Below are 16,183 nucleotides of genomic sequence, written 5' to 3'. Positions count from 1 at the left end.
ACATATGCAGGCAACTTTGTAAGATCGCAAAAGTCTTACATATTTCTGCCAGAAAGTCTTCTCAACCGGTACCTTTGGTTGACCATCTTCCCCTAATTCCACTTCGACTTCATTATTAACCACAAGAGATCTGTAGCAATGCATGAGAAACACATGGGTGAAGTTAGAGGAACCTAACTCGTTCAATAGAGCACAAGACGACCTGTGCACAGCATCACAACATGGCTCTATTTGAAAGGGCACTGACACTAAAACAAAGCAAAAAAGGCATAAGAATGTACCTTGCAGCTTGCTCGCCACTCTTCATCACAATATGTGAGTCAAAAGTCCACTTTGTTGGCTGCATTTCAGTTAGATTCTTACTAAAAGCCAGTATTTGATCTTCATCTTTCACGATTAAAAAATTGATGCTATAGCAGCATAATTTCTTATTTCAACAAAAGTCATTATGGAAACCATGTTAAGGGCATCAACTACATGACTGTTCAGAAAGAGGGGATAAAAATGCATAAGCAGGAACAGTTGCTGAATATCAGATCTCAACCACTGAGTCAATTTGAGCAAAAACAGCATAGATAAAGGTCATTAACAAGGTAGATGGCATATGATTAGTTTTTATATAAAATTTCAAGAAAAATCTAATAAGAACTCATGCATAATGACACATCCCCCCTCCCCCCCCCCCCCAAAACCGACCCGTAGGGCGGTAAACGCAAGCTTTCACCCAAAACTTTACTTTAAGCTTTAACAAATAGAGAAACCTTGCAGAAGGAACTTATAACGGGAATTAATACTTCAAAGCGCACATAGCTCGGAAGCTAGAATGCTTTGAGCAGACGCCGACAACCTGTAGGCCCCAAAAACTGGCGCCCCTTTCGGTATTTCTTTATTCCTTTAGAGGGTAAAGTTACAAAACTAGAGTCTTGGGGATCTTCACATGTATCCAACTAGGTGCAATCTGGCAAAATTTTGGTGGCATAACGGCCCCAAAAATCGCCCTGAACAAATTCCCCTACTGGAACTCGCTTCCAAAGACATAAACCCTCTGTTTCAGCTCAAAAACAGCAATTACAGCTCGCTGTATTTACTGGTTTTTACCCTGTTTTCAGCCCTAAACAGTCCCGGAATTGTCCTCTATCAATGGGACACTATTCGCAATGCTTTTGGCATCCATACGGCTGCAAAATAGTCCAAAAACAGCGCATAACCAGCACTGAAAATGCACCTGTAAGGTGAGGTTATCACCCTCACCGGTGCCTGCTTTTGGAGTAGCAGTTAGCTACTCCTGTTCCTGCTCAAAGAGGCTCTTGCCTCAGCACAGAAGCATAAGACCACACAAATGTACATAGGTCAAATGAAGAGTCCTCTTGTGGGGCATCACGTTACTGCACACAAGGGAGAGAGAGAGCAATGTAGAGTGTGCAGGACATCACTTCTTGCACTACACTATACATAAGAGGGAAAGCTTGCACACTAGCTCTTAACATGTGACATGTTCTCAATGAAGCATCCCTCCAGCATAAATCGAGCGCCCCCTCTTCCACGCTCGATATGTAATGCATCCGTGAACAAATAGATGCAAAAGGGGAAGAGTTCCATGGTTGCCAAAACGTGCGTATCGCTGAAAACACAGAAAAATAGCCCTGCAAACACGCACGATGCCTTCCAATGCTGAAAATGAGCTCCTTGGTCCTAGGTAAAGTCATGGGAAGCTCAAAAAAGCAGAGAAATGGTTGAAAATCAAAGTTATCAGCCTCCAAAACTGCTCCAAAAAGTCAGTTGCGAGTTCTGTTCTCCCATACTTGGAAAATTGGCCAAAAAGTGCCACCTGGCACTCATGCATGCAATTTCCCCGCATTGGGCTTCCCGCTTAAAAATCTATCAACTGGTGCATCAATTGACTTTGCAGCAGAATAATAAAATGTTCCCCTTGACATTCTGAAGCTAACGACGCGAACAGATTTTGTGGCCCAAAATAGCAGTTCCCTAAATTTTAGGAAATGCTTCCATTGGACTCTCACTCGTCATTTGACCATCTTTCACCATTGGGACCACATCCAAAAATGCAATGTAGCCGAGTTCTCGGGTGATTTTCTCTGGGTGACCCCACCTTGGCACCGTGCCTCATTTGAGTTAGTTTCCTAATATCCACCAACTTATTAAGTGCGGCGAGGGGACCTAAATGACTTTGAACTGAACCTAGACACCTTTTACTATTGGAATTTCAATGCCGACGAACTTCCTATCTGCAAGGGAAAGTTTCACACTGGCTACCATTTGCAACTTCCAAAAGAGGGTCCCTAAAATTAAACAAAAATCATCGGAAAGAAACCAATAACTCGAGTTAGCGATTGCTACGTCCTCCTGACATACCGCCCTCTTAAAATGGCAAACATCCTCGATTGCGTGCCATATATACATTCCATAGATGATTTAGTGCAGTAGGCACCCTTTTATCATCGCATGTATCCGCAAGAAAGACTGTCAAAACATGTGTACAAATGACTTAATGAGACGTTCATACTTTTGTCAAACAATGTACACTGTTGTTGCACTGAATCCATGAGTACATTTGATGTGCTAGTTCTATCATTACCCCTCCTTTGCAGACATTGGGTTGGGGCAAACGTAAGCCTCAGGGTAAAGTTGCAATACATTTGGTGACTCTGACAGTTCACGCTCTTCTATCCACTTTGTATCCATAGATGGATAGTTCTTGAACTTCACCAAATAGTATCTTGCAACCTGTCCCTTAACTTTTACCTGTGCAAGAGGCCCTTGCCTCTGCAAACGAGCATAATTCCACGAGTTGCTCCGAGCTGAGTCACAATAAGAGCCCAGGGATGCATACAAAGAGAAAATATGGACACAGATGCCTTGCTCAGTCACTAGAGCAGCAGATTGCTCCTATCCTATCCTATCCATTAGAAGAAAACTGCTCCATTGGAGTTCGGTACGGCTGTAGTGGTCAATCAGGTGCTTTTGGCTACTGTGTGCTACATCACGTCTTGCTAGATCTTCTCGAGTTCTTGCATCAACCAGCTGGAGAGGTTGATTTGGAACTTTTTGTGGTCAGAGTAAGACACACAGTCTACTCATGCCAAAGTTTCTTGACAGAGTACAAAGGAGGTCACATGGTTGGTAGCCGACATCACGTTTCTTGGGGTCCCATGGCAAAGGGGCAGCCTGTACTCTCGGCGACTCGCTACAGTCTACAGTACTTCCTGAGGAGATTCAGAGCCTTCAGCTGTGAGACTTGAGGGGAGTGCAAAGCATGTGTCAGGGTATTGTAGAGGCTATACCAGCAAAGTGGCATAGCACATCCCTTTTGAGCCGGTGACTCCCTGTTGAATTGGGGCTTTCACTCGATTGGATGTCCTCATTGCAATTAGGGCTTCTTGAGACATACGAGCGTACATGTTCTTTGAGGTTCGGAGAGAGGGTCACCTCTACAAAGTCACTACCGAGGCACCAGAGGTGGCCGTGTAACAGGCTTGGACACTCCAAGCGAGAAATGAATAGCAAAACACAAATAGAAACTTCAAAATCACTACACATTCAACCTTGCTGATCCACGGGATCTCTCGGAATATACGAAGCTAGACCGAAAGCCTCAAGGTAAAGTTCCAATAATTGAGGAGTATTTGCTTGGTCCTCCTCCATCCACTACGCATCCAATGCCGAATAGTTCTTGACTAAGAACCACCGTTCACTTTACCTTTCTCTTTTCTTTCCTTGTGAGCCAGTATCTGTTCCAAAACGAGAATCTCCTCGCTCTCTTCCACTTCAAGTTCCTCCTCAGGCTCCTTGTCGATTGGCACCTCACCCTTGAAAGGTCTCAAAAGACTCACATGAAAAGCATTGTGAATCTTCTAAGTATTTGGCAACTTCAGTCTGAAGGATACATCATTTATCTTCTCTTGAATCTAAAAAGGGCCATAGTACCGCATTCTTAGCTTTGGAAAAAAACCACTCCTTTCCCTTTCGTTTCCTTTGGCGTGCCTTCTCAAACCGTAAGAGCACCCAATCATCTTCCTTCAACTGCATGTCGCGTGGATTCTTGTCGGTTGCCTTCTTATGCGGTGTTTCAAACTTCTCAAGAGCCTCATGCACCTTGGCCAAAGCAGTATCCAGATGTAGATCATATCGATATGCTTCAAGATTCTTATCCTTGGTCTAGGAAATTCTCTGATCTACCAGCTGATTCCTTTTTTTTGGAATTCATGGATTCAACTGAATTTTTGTAGTTTCTGCTCAACGAGCTTCACGACATTCTTTTGCGGCATCCTCAACAAAATCTTCCGATGTTGCAAAGTTTTCAACAATTTTTGAACTACATGTTACCCCCTCTGATGCCCCAGGTGGTACCTCCTCCTTTGGCACCAGAAAGTACGAGAGCTTCCAACCGGCAACCTTCTCAGCCCTCTGTTCCAATTGGGGGAGTCTTCGGGAATATCCTGCAGCCATCTGACCCTGATCCAATGCAATTGCCTTTGCCACCGCCATTGCCCCCACCTCCACCACCATCGCCACCTGGCTACAATGGTTGGAGCCTATATGGATATCCTTATTATCCATACCCAGGATATGCCCCTAACGAACCCAAAGATTTCAAAGATGGCGGCACGACAATCAAATTTTTCACTTTTTCCGGGGTAAAAGATCGCAAGAAAGCATTGCAGTTCCTACGGCAATTCGACAACATCTATGCTTTAGGAAACTATACAGAAGAATCCAAGATTTCTCGAGCAACGGGATTTCTTAAAGATAATGCTATGCAATGGTGGAGTTCAATCGCGACACAACCGCATGCTCCAAGGACCTGGCAAGCTTTCAAGACAGTTTTTGCACGAAGTTACATGACTTCTATGCTTGAAGTCCGGATTTTGACAGGTGGGGCCCCTTGAAAATGTTTGCCACCGAAACCATGGAGGAATATAACCAGAGGTTTCTCGACGTGTACCTTCCGATGTCCTTCTTTAGATCTGTTCCCTTAGAGGCCCAATGGGAGCGATACACCATTGCAGGAATGTTGTCTATCCAAGCAAGTCTCTACCATGCAAGAACTTATGGACCATGACGCGGTCGACTACAAACTGATAAGGGGAAAGCTAGAGTTTACCACCACAGAAGAATCTCCGGCCACTAACCACAACTCTCGGCAACAACGAACAAATTCTCGAGAGTCTCGTGAAAATCAACCACAAAGGCCTCGTTTGACGCCTCAACAACGAGACGCCTTACTACAAGAAGGCCGATGCTTTGGATGCTTTCAAACAGGGCATAATCATTCTAATTGTCCCGACGCCCACACCAACGGTCGACACAACCCTAACGCCACCTCCCACTAAGAGAGCTAGACCCGCTATTGGACTAGTTTCTGATATTTATGGCATACGCCTTGAGAGTACAAATGAATTGTGTCGAGCATATGGCAAAGTCAATGGCTTCAAAGCCCTTATTTTCTTTGATCCCGGAGCTACAGAGAACTTTATCCATCAAGAATTTTTAAAGCAGATGCACTTTGATTATGATGCAGAGGGTGGAGAAATTGAAGGTGAGCTAGCCACAGGGCAAACTCAGAAAGTGGTACCGCTCATTGGTGCTCTTCTAGTGACTATTCAAATGATCATTTAAAAGCTGATTTCCACATCATGACGTTGGGCAATTGCGACGTTCTCTTGGGCATGCCTTGGCACGACAAGGATGATGCGACCCTCTAGGTTCGGAACCGAACCATCACCGTGATGCAGAAGGACAAGCCAGTCGTCCTCAAAGTTCGGTTGTCCGAACAAAACCTCGAATGAACTCTCTACTTGTTTCAATAGTTGCATACCCTCGGATTGCACAACTCTGGTTTTAATACTAGTTTCAATGATTGGTGATTTTACTCCCGGGTGCAGTAGTGAGAAATCACAGTAGTTGCATACCCTCGGATTGCACAACTCAGGATCATTAACATCATGACCCAGTATCCAACATGAGCATTTTCCACCATAGGAACCCAATTTGTCGCAGCATGTGAACCAGCTTTCTGAAGCTATATAAGGAGACCCAGGGTGCCAGTAGTCAGCAGGAGAGGCAGAAGGCACAAGGAGGTTCAGCACCTGCGGCACCTCAGCCCCTCAGGATCTTCAGCGTTTTTCTCAAGAGAAGGCCTAGCGTTTTTGCATCAGCAAAATCAGCCTGCAAGACCCGCGTTTTCATGATCAGCCCTTAGCCTCGTGAGAACCCGCAACATCTGTTGCAGATCCTCGCCGTTGCCACCTTAGCACCCAAATCAGCCTAGTGTTTTCAGTTTTCAGCACAAACCAGCCATCGTTTCGCAGATTCAGCCCAGATCAGCCAGCGTTTTCTGTTCTCAGCCTTAAGCAGTCAGCGTTTTTGCAGTCCTCAACCTAGCAGGCCTTGGAGGTAGTAGATCAGCCTTTGCCTCGCAGCAATAGCAGATCCACATAAATCAAAACCTAGTGTTACCATTTTCAGCCATGAGCCTTCGTCATCGTTGTCGACATCATTGTCATCGTGGGACAACGTCGTCGTCGTCGACATCATCGTCATCGTCAAGTACCACAACATCTAGAAGCATTGTACCAGACCTTTGTGCAATCTAAAGCAAATACCTCTCTTGCAATAGAGAGGGGAGCCCTTGGAGGGAGGTTTGGGACCCCATCAGGTCTCTCTCTCTCTCTCTCTCTCTCTCTCTCTCTCTCTCTCATGCACTCTCACTCCTATCCTACTAGTTCAGTCCTATTTTATTTTATTTCATGTTATATTTTGTCCTTTTTCTGGTCACCCAGAGGGCATTGACAGTTGTACATCGATTTTGTCTCATAGGTCGAGTTCGGCCTCTAGTAGACGTTAATAAAGCTTTCTTTCTTTCTTTCTTTCTCTCTCTCTCTAGCACTCTCATGCACTCTCACTCACAGTTTGCATTCCACTTGCTTGTTTTGGTCATTACACATTCTCTCATTAAGTTGAGGAAGGCTCTCCCTTTTGTCTAAGTAAAAGGAACCTTGAGCACCCAATGATCACTCATCTTGAGCCATACACCATCATTCACTTCTGTTGAACATTACATTGGTATCCAAGCTCTTTGGCAGTGTTCGGTATCATCACTCAAGGAAAGAAGCACAAGAACCACAAGAATTTTTTTTTTTGATTGTTGTGGTCGTACGTAACCCAAGACCACTTGGGCGTACCGATCCCTTATTTGTGATTATGAAGAGGGGGAGGTAACCCAAGAAAGAAGGGCTTGTTCAGTTTCCTCGTTCCTCCTTTCCACTCATTGAGAGCGGACCTTGCACTTAGCGCCAGGCCAATCAACGTGAGGTGGGAAAAAGCAACCTTGGAGTGAGCGCAAGGCCTTCAAGGGGTGCACTTGCAGGAAGGAGTTGAGCTTGGGTAAGAGAAAAGCCTTCTCAAACACAGGTTGCAAGCCAAGAACCCCGAGTATCCAAGTACTCGAGAACCCCAAGAACCCAAGAACTCAGTGCATGGTCATCACCCGAAGCGGACGACAAGACTTTCTGCAAGCTCAGACTAACTATTTCCCTGAGGGCTTACCAGGCGTGGTACCTTTTTCACGTCCTGAAGATCACACAGATGATTTGATTCCCAGTAGTACACCACCGAACCGGCCGCCTTACTAAGTTAGTCAAGCCCAAAATGAAGAAATAATGAACCAAGTAAAAGAACTTCTTGAAAAGGGTCTCATCCAACCTAGCACTTCACCTTTCTGTTCACTGGTGTTGCTAATACTAAAGAAAGATGGATCTTGGAGCATGTGCATTGATCACAGAGCTCTCAATAAAATCACCATCAAGGACAGATTCCCTATTCAAAGGATCGATGATATCCTCTACAGAGGTCAAGGATCCTCTTGTTATAGCGAAATTAATCTGAAGAGTGGATATCATCAGATCCGAATTTGCTCTTGGAGACATCTACAAGACAACTTTCAGGACGACTTTTGAGGTTTTTTAAATATTTGGTGATGCCATTTGGCCTTACGAATGCTCCAGCGACATTCAACCATACGATGGATAGGATTTTCAGAGAGTACCGATCATTTGTGGACACTTTCTTTGACGACATCATCATCTTCTCCAAGAATGAAGCAGAACACAGAGACCACTTGTTGCAAGTCTTCCACGCACTGCGGAAGCATAAATTGGTTCTAAATGCGAAAAAGAATGAATTTTTCTTGCCTTAGATACATTTCTTGGGACACATCATCTCAATAGAAGGGGTAAAGATGGACCCGACCAAAATTGAGACTATTTGTGATTGGCCTGATTTAAAGAATGTTCATGAAGTTCGAGTTTTCGAGGCTTGTGCTCATATTACAGGCGGTTCATTCGAAAATTTGCAAAGATAGCTTCTTCTTTGCATATACTCACTCAGAAAAGAGTTCCCTTTACTTGGCGACCGACAAAGATTGCAGCCTTTCAAACTTCGAAAGAAAAGTTGACTACGGGACTAGTGATGGCCTTACCAGACTTGCAAAAGCCATTCGAAGTTTACTATGATGCTTGTGGTCGTAGTCTTCATGCAAGAAGGCCATGTCATTGCTTACAAGAGCAGGATTATTTCACGGCCTGAATTGGTTGCAGAGATTTACAAGAAAGAGTTGTTGGCAATTATCCATGCTCTTACGCAGTGGCGACACTATCTACTCGGAGCTGACTTTATTGTCTTCTGAGACCATCAGAGTTTACGCTGCTTCTTATGGTCGCATGAACATCATACTATGGTCACAAAAACGTGCTTCAAGACATACATTTGATAGGGATGAAGTGGGAGAACACGTTCCTACACAAATGAGTGATCATGTATAGCCATTTAGAGTGCAAAATTGTGATTTTCAGCCGCTTATACCTCCTTCAAGAGGGGAACAATTGTGTCAGCCAGCAGCTCCATCCAAGTGTCATTTGGATTCACAACACTCAAGTGATGCAAACAAATCCATGGAGCCCAAAGACCTTAAGGCCGGGAATAAATCCGTGAAGTTTTGATGCATTCTATGGTGAATATGATGCAAGCAAAGTGTTGGCATTTGTTGCTAACTTGATATTGCTTTTGGCGACAAAGTCTTCACCCAAACATCTATGCTTCGTCATGTAAGTATGTTTTTGAAAGGTACAGCTGCACGTTGGTGGATGTCTGTAAAGCTATCACCTCCACTCATCAAGACTTAGAAAGTCTTTAAAGAACGCTTCTTTGCTCAATTCCAAACTCCTAATGCAATGCAAACCATCACTCAAAGATGGAACAAAATTGAACAATCAGAGTGAGAAGATTCTTCAATATGTAGAAAAGTTTTGAGAAGCTTTGCTACAAGCCTCTCCTGTTTTGCTTATCACTGAAAAGGAGGAGAAGAGAAAGTTTATCGGAGGCTTACTTCCTGCGTAACAAAAGGGCACAAAGTTGCTTCTTAAGGATACTTTACTTGATTGCTTCGGCTCTTGCCATAAAGGCATTGGTCGAAAATTTTGGAATCCGGCAAGGATGTGACTCCTATGAAGGAAAAAGAGAGGACTGGCCATTACGTGCAAAATTCTGGACAGCCATTTAAAAGGGAGCAAACCTCTAGCAAATCAAGCCCGAAAGCTAAGAAAGCGTCCATTCAAACCTCCAACTTACTCGCTTACTTTGGAGCAGAAAAGGAATATATGCGCAAAGGCAAGCAAAGATCACATGGGCAAAGATTTGTCCCAAAAAGAAGTAGAACAATGAAAATAAGAATACAAAGCCTAAAGTGTATATGATTCTAGATCTACAAGGGGAGCACCGCATGAAGACAAGTTGTATGCAAAGCTTGGGCACAACTTAAGGATCAACCCGTTTTCTTTATCTTTGATGATTGTGCAAAGAAAAATTTCATATCTACACAAATGGCGGATGCTTTGGATCTTGATGTAACAGACATGGTCCTCAAATTGAAGTAGGATCAGCTGAAGAAACGGTCAGATTTTTACACGCATATGAGGATTGTTTTGCCGATGAATTACCAAATGAGCTACCATCGGCACGTTTGGAAGATCATCGTATTGATATTGTGCCAAAAAGCTCACCTCCTAATAAACCAGCCTATCGTGTGAGTGTCTCACAAAGAGAGGAGGTCCTGAAACAAGTGAATGAGCTTCTTGAGCAAGGTTTGGTTCAACCTAACTCTTCCTCCTTTTGTTCACCTGTACTTCTAGTGCAAAAGAAGAGCGGATCCTATCGCATGTGTGTGGATTATCGAGCTTTGAACAAGCTCACGTTCAAGAATCGGTTTCAGTTCCACGCATAGATGATATCCTTGACAAACTGAGTGGCTCTGCATGTTTTAGTCGCATTGACCTCAAGAGGTGGTATCGCCAAGTTCGAGTGGTGCCCGAAGATGTACATAAAATTGCGTTTTGCACATCTTTTGGTCTTTATGAGTATCTTGTCATGCCCTGGCCCCTTTGGCCTCAATAGAATGATGGATCGCATTTTTGTGAGCATAGAAAGTTTACAGGTGTATTCTTTGCGTACCCAAGGAAAGAAAAATGTAGTAGCCAATGCATTGTCAAGAAAATCTCATAATGATTTATTAGTGATGTGTGAAAAGTATGATACATATGCTGATTTCGTAGCTATATGGGCTGATTTGATGGCTGGTTGTTCACATGCTTCTTTTGTTATCAAAGATGGACATTTAATGAAAGAAAATTTCTTATGTATTATAGAGGAGTTGAGGCATAAAGTTACGGATGAGTGCCATGCTTCTCTGTCATAAGAGACGGGCACCACGTGCCAACAGGAAAGAACAGACTTAACAAGTTTAAGCACTTCAAATAACAACTGAATTGAAAGAGATAGAACACTCGAGACGAGGAGTGGTGGAATTCCACCCCAAGAGAAAGCACTAGCCCCAAACCTTGGCGCCCCTTTCGGTATATATTGCTTGAACTCAGTACAATGCCAGTACTCATGCTCTGCACCTTCACACTGAAGTGTGTAAGAGACTGAGCCCTCCGCACATATTTAAAGGCCCTTGGCCTCAAAAGCACTTACATAAAAAGCACTAAACTCAAAAGCGTCTGGTCCAAAAGTATCGTGCCCAAAAGCTGCCAGCGCAAACTGTGGAAATCCGTACTATCTGCCACGTCAGCATGTCAACGCGTTTTGCGGAATTTCGTACAGGCTGCCACGTTAGCAATCAAACGTAAATTACGGGATTCCGTACTTCTATTGCCACGTCATCAGCTTCTATGCTTTGTGTGTGTGTGTGTGTGTGTGGGGAGGGGGGGTTGCTTTACTTTAGGCCTCATCAGACAGGAACCTTAAGTTGGTTGGAACTTCTTCTGCTATATCTTCTTAGGGTTTGGGCCCCTCCGTCGGGATTTGCAGGTTGGCTTCATTCTTCAGTGGCTTGACACGTCAGAGTTTGTGACATACTCCTTTTTGCTGGCCATAGAGGAATAATGCCTACAACACATATGATAGAGCGATATTTCTTTTGGCGAAGAATGTGGCAAGATATTGAAGCATATGTACGTGAATGTATTACTTGCCAAAAGGTCAAGTTTGGCAGGCATAAAATGCGTGGTTTCCTTCAACCTTTACCTATTCCCTCGCAGCCATCGGAATGCATTACAATGGACTCCATAATGGATTTGCCAAGGATGCAACAAGGCAATGATACTATTTGGACAATTGTCAACAAATTTACCAAACAAGGTCACTTTCTGTTGGTCAAGAAAACCATCAAAGTTGAACATATGGCTAAAATATTTCTTGCACGGGTGTTTTAACATCATGGAATACCGAAATCTATTGTGGGAGATAGAGATCCGAGAACCACAAGCCTCTTTGGAGAGCATTGTTTGATAACATGGGAACAAAAATTCAATGTCGGCTTATCATCCTCAAACAGGTGGGCAAAGTGAGGTTGCAAATTCAACGGTCTTGGATCTTTTGAAATGCTATGTTGCGGATCAATAGGCTTCATGGGAAAAGTATCTACCACTTGTGGAATTTGCTTATAACAATACATTGCATGCATCCACAGGAAAGTCTTCTTTTAAAATTGTGTATGGCGAAGTGATTTACCACCTATTCTACGCACTAAGGATGAAATCTTTGCAGCAGTGAGGACAGCCATTGCAACGTCACAAAAAAATCATAAGAAGGCTGTTGATAAGCACAGAAGACAAATGGATGTAAAAGAAAATGATTGGATATTGCTGAAATTTCAGAAAGCTAGACTGAGAAGGAAGCCAAATGATGAAAATTTGAATTCCAAAGGCAAAAGAAAAGGTTCTCAGAAAGAAGAAATGTATCCTAAACTTGCTACAAGATATTATCGTCCTTTTCGTGTGACTGAAAGGATCAATGAACAGGCTTTCAAACTTGCTTTACCTAGTCATTGGCGAATACATAATGCTTTTCATATTTTGGACCAAAACCCACAGATCCAATCAATAAGGATCCTCCAAAAGTCGATGCGCTTGGAGAGATTTTGCAACCTGAGCAAATTGTGTTTCGTAAAGAACACAAGGCAACAGATAGAAAGATTGTGAGGGTATCTTGTTAAGTTCAAGAACTATCTTCCCATCGATGCAAAGTGTGTTGACGAAGAGTTCTTTAAAGAAACCCCACATTTGCTTCATACATACTTGGATGCTTTTCAGTTGCGATTGTGGACCAAATGTTATGCTTCCATTGAGGAAAATAAATGATGGTACCTCATGGATTGACACCTCTTTCTAGGTGTTCTCAAATCTTATGTTCCGTAGGGTCTTGAACATTGAGTTTATGCGCAGAACGATGGATTTGGCTTTCCCCTAAGACTTTGCTGCCCATGCCCGGAAATGCCTCGTGCACAAACTTTCCGCAAGGTCTGGTACCATCGTGTACTTGCATGTGTACGTCCTCTAGTCATAGGCTCGTGAACGGGGACCATCCATACCAATGTTGCATTGCATAGCATATTTATGTGCTTGCGTGCTCAATTTTTGAATGCTACCTTCTTGCATGAATTGTTAGGTGCAGCGGAATGATTGTTGCGCTTTGCTCAAGATGAGTGCTCCGAACTGTGCTCAAGGTTCCTTTTAGTTCTTATGGAAGGGAGAGCGTACCGTTCATAATGGAAAGTGCTATGATCACAAACAAAGTGAATGGACACTGTGCGTGCAAGTGAATGAGACTGAGAGATAGAGAGAGAAGAGAGATACGACACCAGAGACGTTGTAAAACCCTCCTCCGAAGGCCCCACTCTTGTCGGCGAGAGTGGTTTACTTTTTGATTGCACAAAGTGGTACAATGACGATGCAATGGACTGATGCAATCTGGGACTATGCCGATGACGACGACGACTTTAGGGCTGAAACCTGTGGTCTTCTAACTGCTGAAAATCTGCAAATCTTTGGGCTGTTTTGGGTGGCTGAAAATGACCGTTTTGGCTGCGTTTTTATGGCTGAAAATGGGGGTTCTTCTGCATCCAACTAGGGCTGAATTGTCTGCTTCTAATGCCTGCTAAAAACGCTGTACATCTGCTGTCGCTAAGGTTGAAACCAAAAACGCTGACGCTGATCTATGGTTGCGATGAAATCCAAAAACGCTAATGGCTGAAATTGGAAACACTGGCAAAATCTGGGACTTGCTGGCGATCATGGGGAATCTGCAAACGCTAGGGGGTAGGGGTCGTCTACGGGTAGGAAATGCTGAAAACGCAAGGCTGTGGTGGAGGCTGGTGATGGCAAACCAAAATGCTGGGGCTGAAGTCTATGGCGAGGTTGGGGGAACCAAAAACGCCAAGGTTACTGCTTGGGTTCTGCTGAGAAGGTGCGTGTTGAGCATGTGCTCCTGCTGCCTCTTCTGCCATTTAGTGCTAGCTCTAATTTGCTTATATACAAACTTAGCAAAATTGCCCTACCTACTTTCCAACAAAAGTCACTTAAAAATAATAAGTGAAAAATGTCAAAAATAGGGAAAATAGGCTGAATGCACTGGAAAATTCCCCTCACTGATTATGATGGGAATGCTTATGATCATGCTGTGTGCAACCAGAGGATATGCATCTACACTAAGTGACTGGGCATGCACGGTCTACGAATAGACTCACAAAAGTGCCAGATCACTTCTAATCTAGACTGACTGGACTGACTGAACCCTGATCATGCTATAGCTTGTCCACAGACACATAGGGTTGGATGTGTCATGTGACATCCCCTCCTTTTCAAAGTGAGGTATTGGTACCGAACTGTATAGCGTCGAGGGAGATTGCCAATAGCATCCGGAATCCTAGAAGGGACTCTTCGCCGGCGCACTCTGATGTGTGGGTCGTACGGTACTTGAACTTCATAAAGGTCTGCAACGCTTGCTTCTTTGGGCCACACCGAAAGCGACACAAAGTCTTTTGTGGCTCCTTCAATGCTTCAACTGCGTCTAGAGTCATGCTTCTTTCTTCTTCAAGAATCTCCATGGCTGAAAATTCATGAAACCGTTTCCAACACAAAACCATGAATATACCTATTCCATGTAAAGTGACTGTAAAAAATCTTGTCTTCCTCAAAGACTGTGCATGCACTGTAGATGAACATAGAGACGGAATGCCAAACCGTTCACCACACAGACGCAAACAATGAGATCGAATCTTTCTCTTTTGATCTAAAGCAATCAACTGTGGCAATTCACAACGGAAATGCCCATGCTTAGTGCTCATATTTTCAGGTGCTCGTTCTACGAATGTGTCATGCCAAGGAAGAGACATGGAATGTGACTTCCTTGAATGCATACTTTTCAGCTTTTCATGAACAATCTGCATATATTCGTGCTCATTCATGAGTGAAACGTGCTCAACGTACAATATGTCATGCCTAGTAAAAGGGATCACATAAAGACGCTGACTAAAATATAGGAAACGATCACGAATGAAACGCTCGAACAATGCATGCGTATCAATCATGCGAACACATAATACTTCCTGTGATGGTTCTCTGGACCTAGGGTCGAGAGCCAAGATCGATTCTTCGTGACTGATCGAATCTGCAACGAGGTTAGCTTCGCTAGAAAAAGCATCAACTAACACATCTTCTTCATGCAACTCATCATGCTTGTGAGAAATCACATCTTGATCATGCAAATCATCATGCTTGTCTTTATCATCCAAATCATCATGCTGATAATTGTCAATCAAATCATCATGCTGCTCACAATCATGCAAATCCTGTGTGTCATGCTTTGGAGAAGAAGAGACTGAGAGAGTCTCCTTTCTCCAAATCTCTTGCATCTGTGCCTAAACTTGAGAATAGAGTCGCCAAAACTCTTTGTTTTGTCGGTCGCTTTGTTCTTGTATTGCTTTGGCTTCCTTCCTTGATGCTTCTCGTTCTACTTCTCTTTCTGCCCTTCTTTCTGCGTGTCTGTGTTCCATTTCTGCCACTCTTTCTGCATATCTTGCTTCGCGTTATAACTTATGTTCCAGAAACATCAGCTCCAACTCCTCCATTGGAGTTGGTGCAATCTTTGTCGTAGATGGAGAAGAGTCAGAAAAACCACCTCGTGGGGAAAATTCTTCTTCGCCCATCTCATGCTTATCACCTCCGAGCGAAGTATCCATTCCGCTTCGAGTGATGACCATTTTGAAGTCGTGGGTTCTTGTGGGTTCTTGTGGTCTTGGGTTCTTAAGTTCACGAGGAACTTGGCTTCTTGAGGGTCTTGAGGTTCTTGAGTTCTTGAGGCTCTTGAGGTTTTCTTTCGCTTGCAAACCGTGTTCGAGAAGGATCTTCTCTTCACCCGAGTTCTACTCCTTTCCGCGGGCGCACCCCTTGGCGGCCATGCGCTCACACCAAGGTTGCTTTTTCCCACCTCACGTCGATTGGCCGGCCGCTAAGTGCATGGTCCGCTCTCAATGAGTGAAAAGAGACACAAGGGGAGACCGGACAAGCCCTTCTTTCTTGGGATTCCTGTCACTCTTCAAAAACACGATTAGGAATCGACACGCCCAAGCGAACTTGGGTTCGTGCGACCGCAACAAGCAGAAAAAAAATTCTTGTAATTCTTGTGGTTCTTTCCTTGAGTGATACAGAACACTGCCAAAGCTCTGATACCAATGTTACGTGCAACGGAATGATTGTTGCGTTTTGCTCAAGATGAGTGCTCCGAATTGTGCTCAAGGTTCCTTTTAGTTCTTATGGAAGGGAGAGCCTTC

General features: G+C 43.8%; 1 protein-coding gene across 1 annotated transcript in view; it reads right to left on the bottom strand.

Moving 5' to 3' along the window:
• The window catches only part of LOC147456694 (ER membrane protein complex subunit-like protein), a 121,448-nt gene that overhangs the window by 2,353 nt on the left and 102,912 nt on the right, over positions 1–16,183 (bottom strand). Inside the window, exons 6-7 of the mRNA XM_086515137.1 lie at positions 282–340; positions 40–130 (exon numbers count right to left, since the gene is read on the bottom strand). Of these exons, the coding sequence (XP_086371263.1) occupies positions 40–130; positions 282–340 (150 nt within the window). The remainder of the gene's footprint in view (positions 1–39; positions 131–281; positions 341–16,183) is intronic.

This window comes from Adiantum capillus-veneris, chromosome 6, assembly GCF_014529385.1.
Source record: "Adiantum capillus-veneris isolate H3 chromosome 6, ASM1452938v2, whole genome shotgun sequence".
NCBI classification, from domain to species: Eukaryota; Viridiplantae; Streptophyta; class Polypodiopsida; order Polypodiales; family Pteridaceae; genus Adiantum; species Adiantum capillus-veneris.
This window is presented reverse-complemented; position numbering and strand designations above follow the sequence as displayed.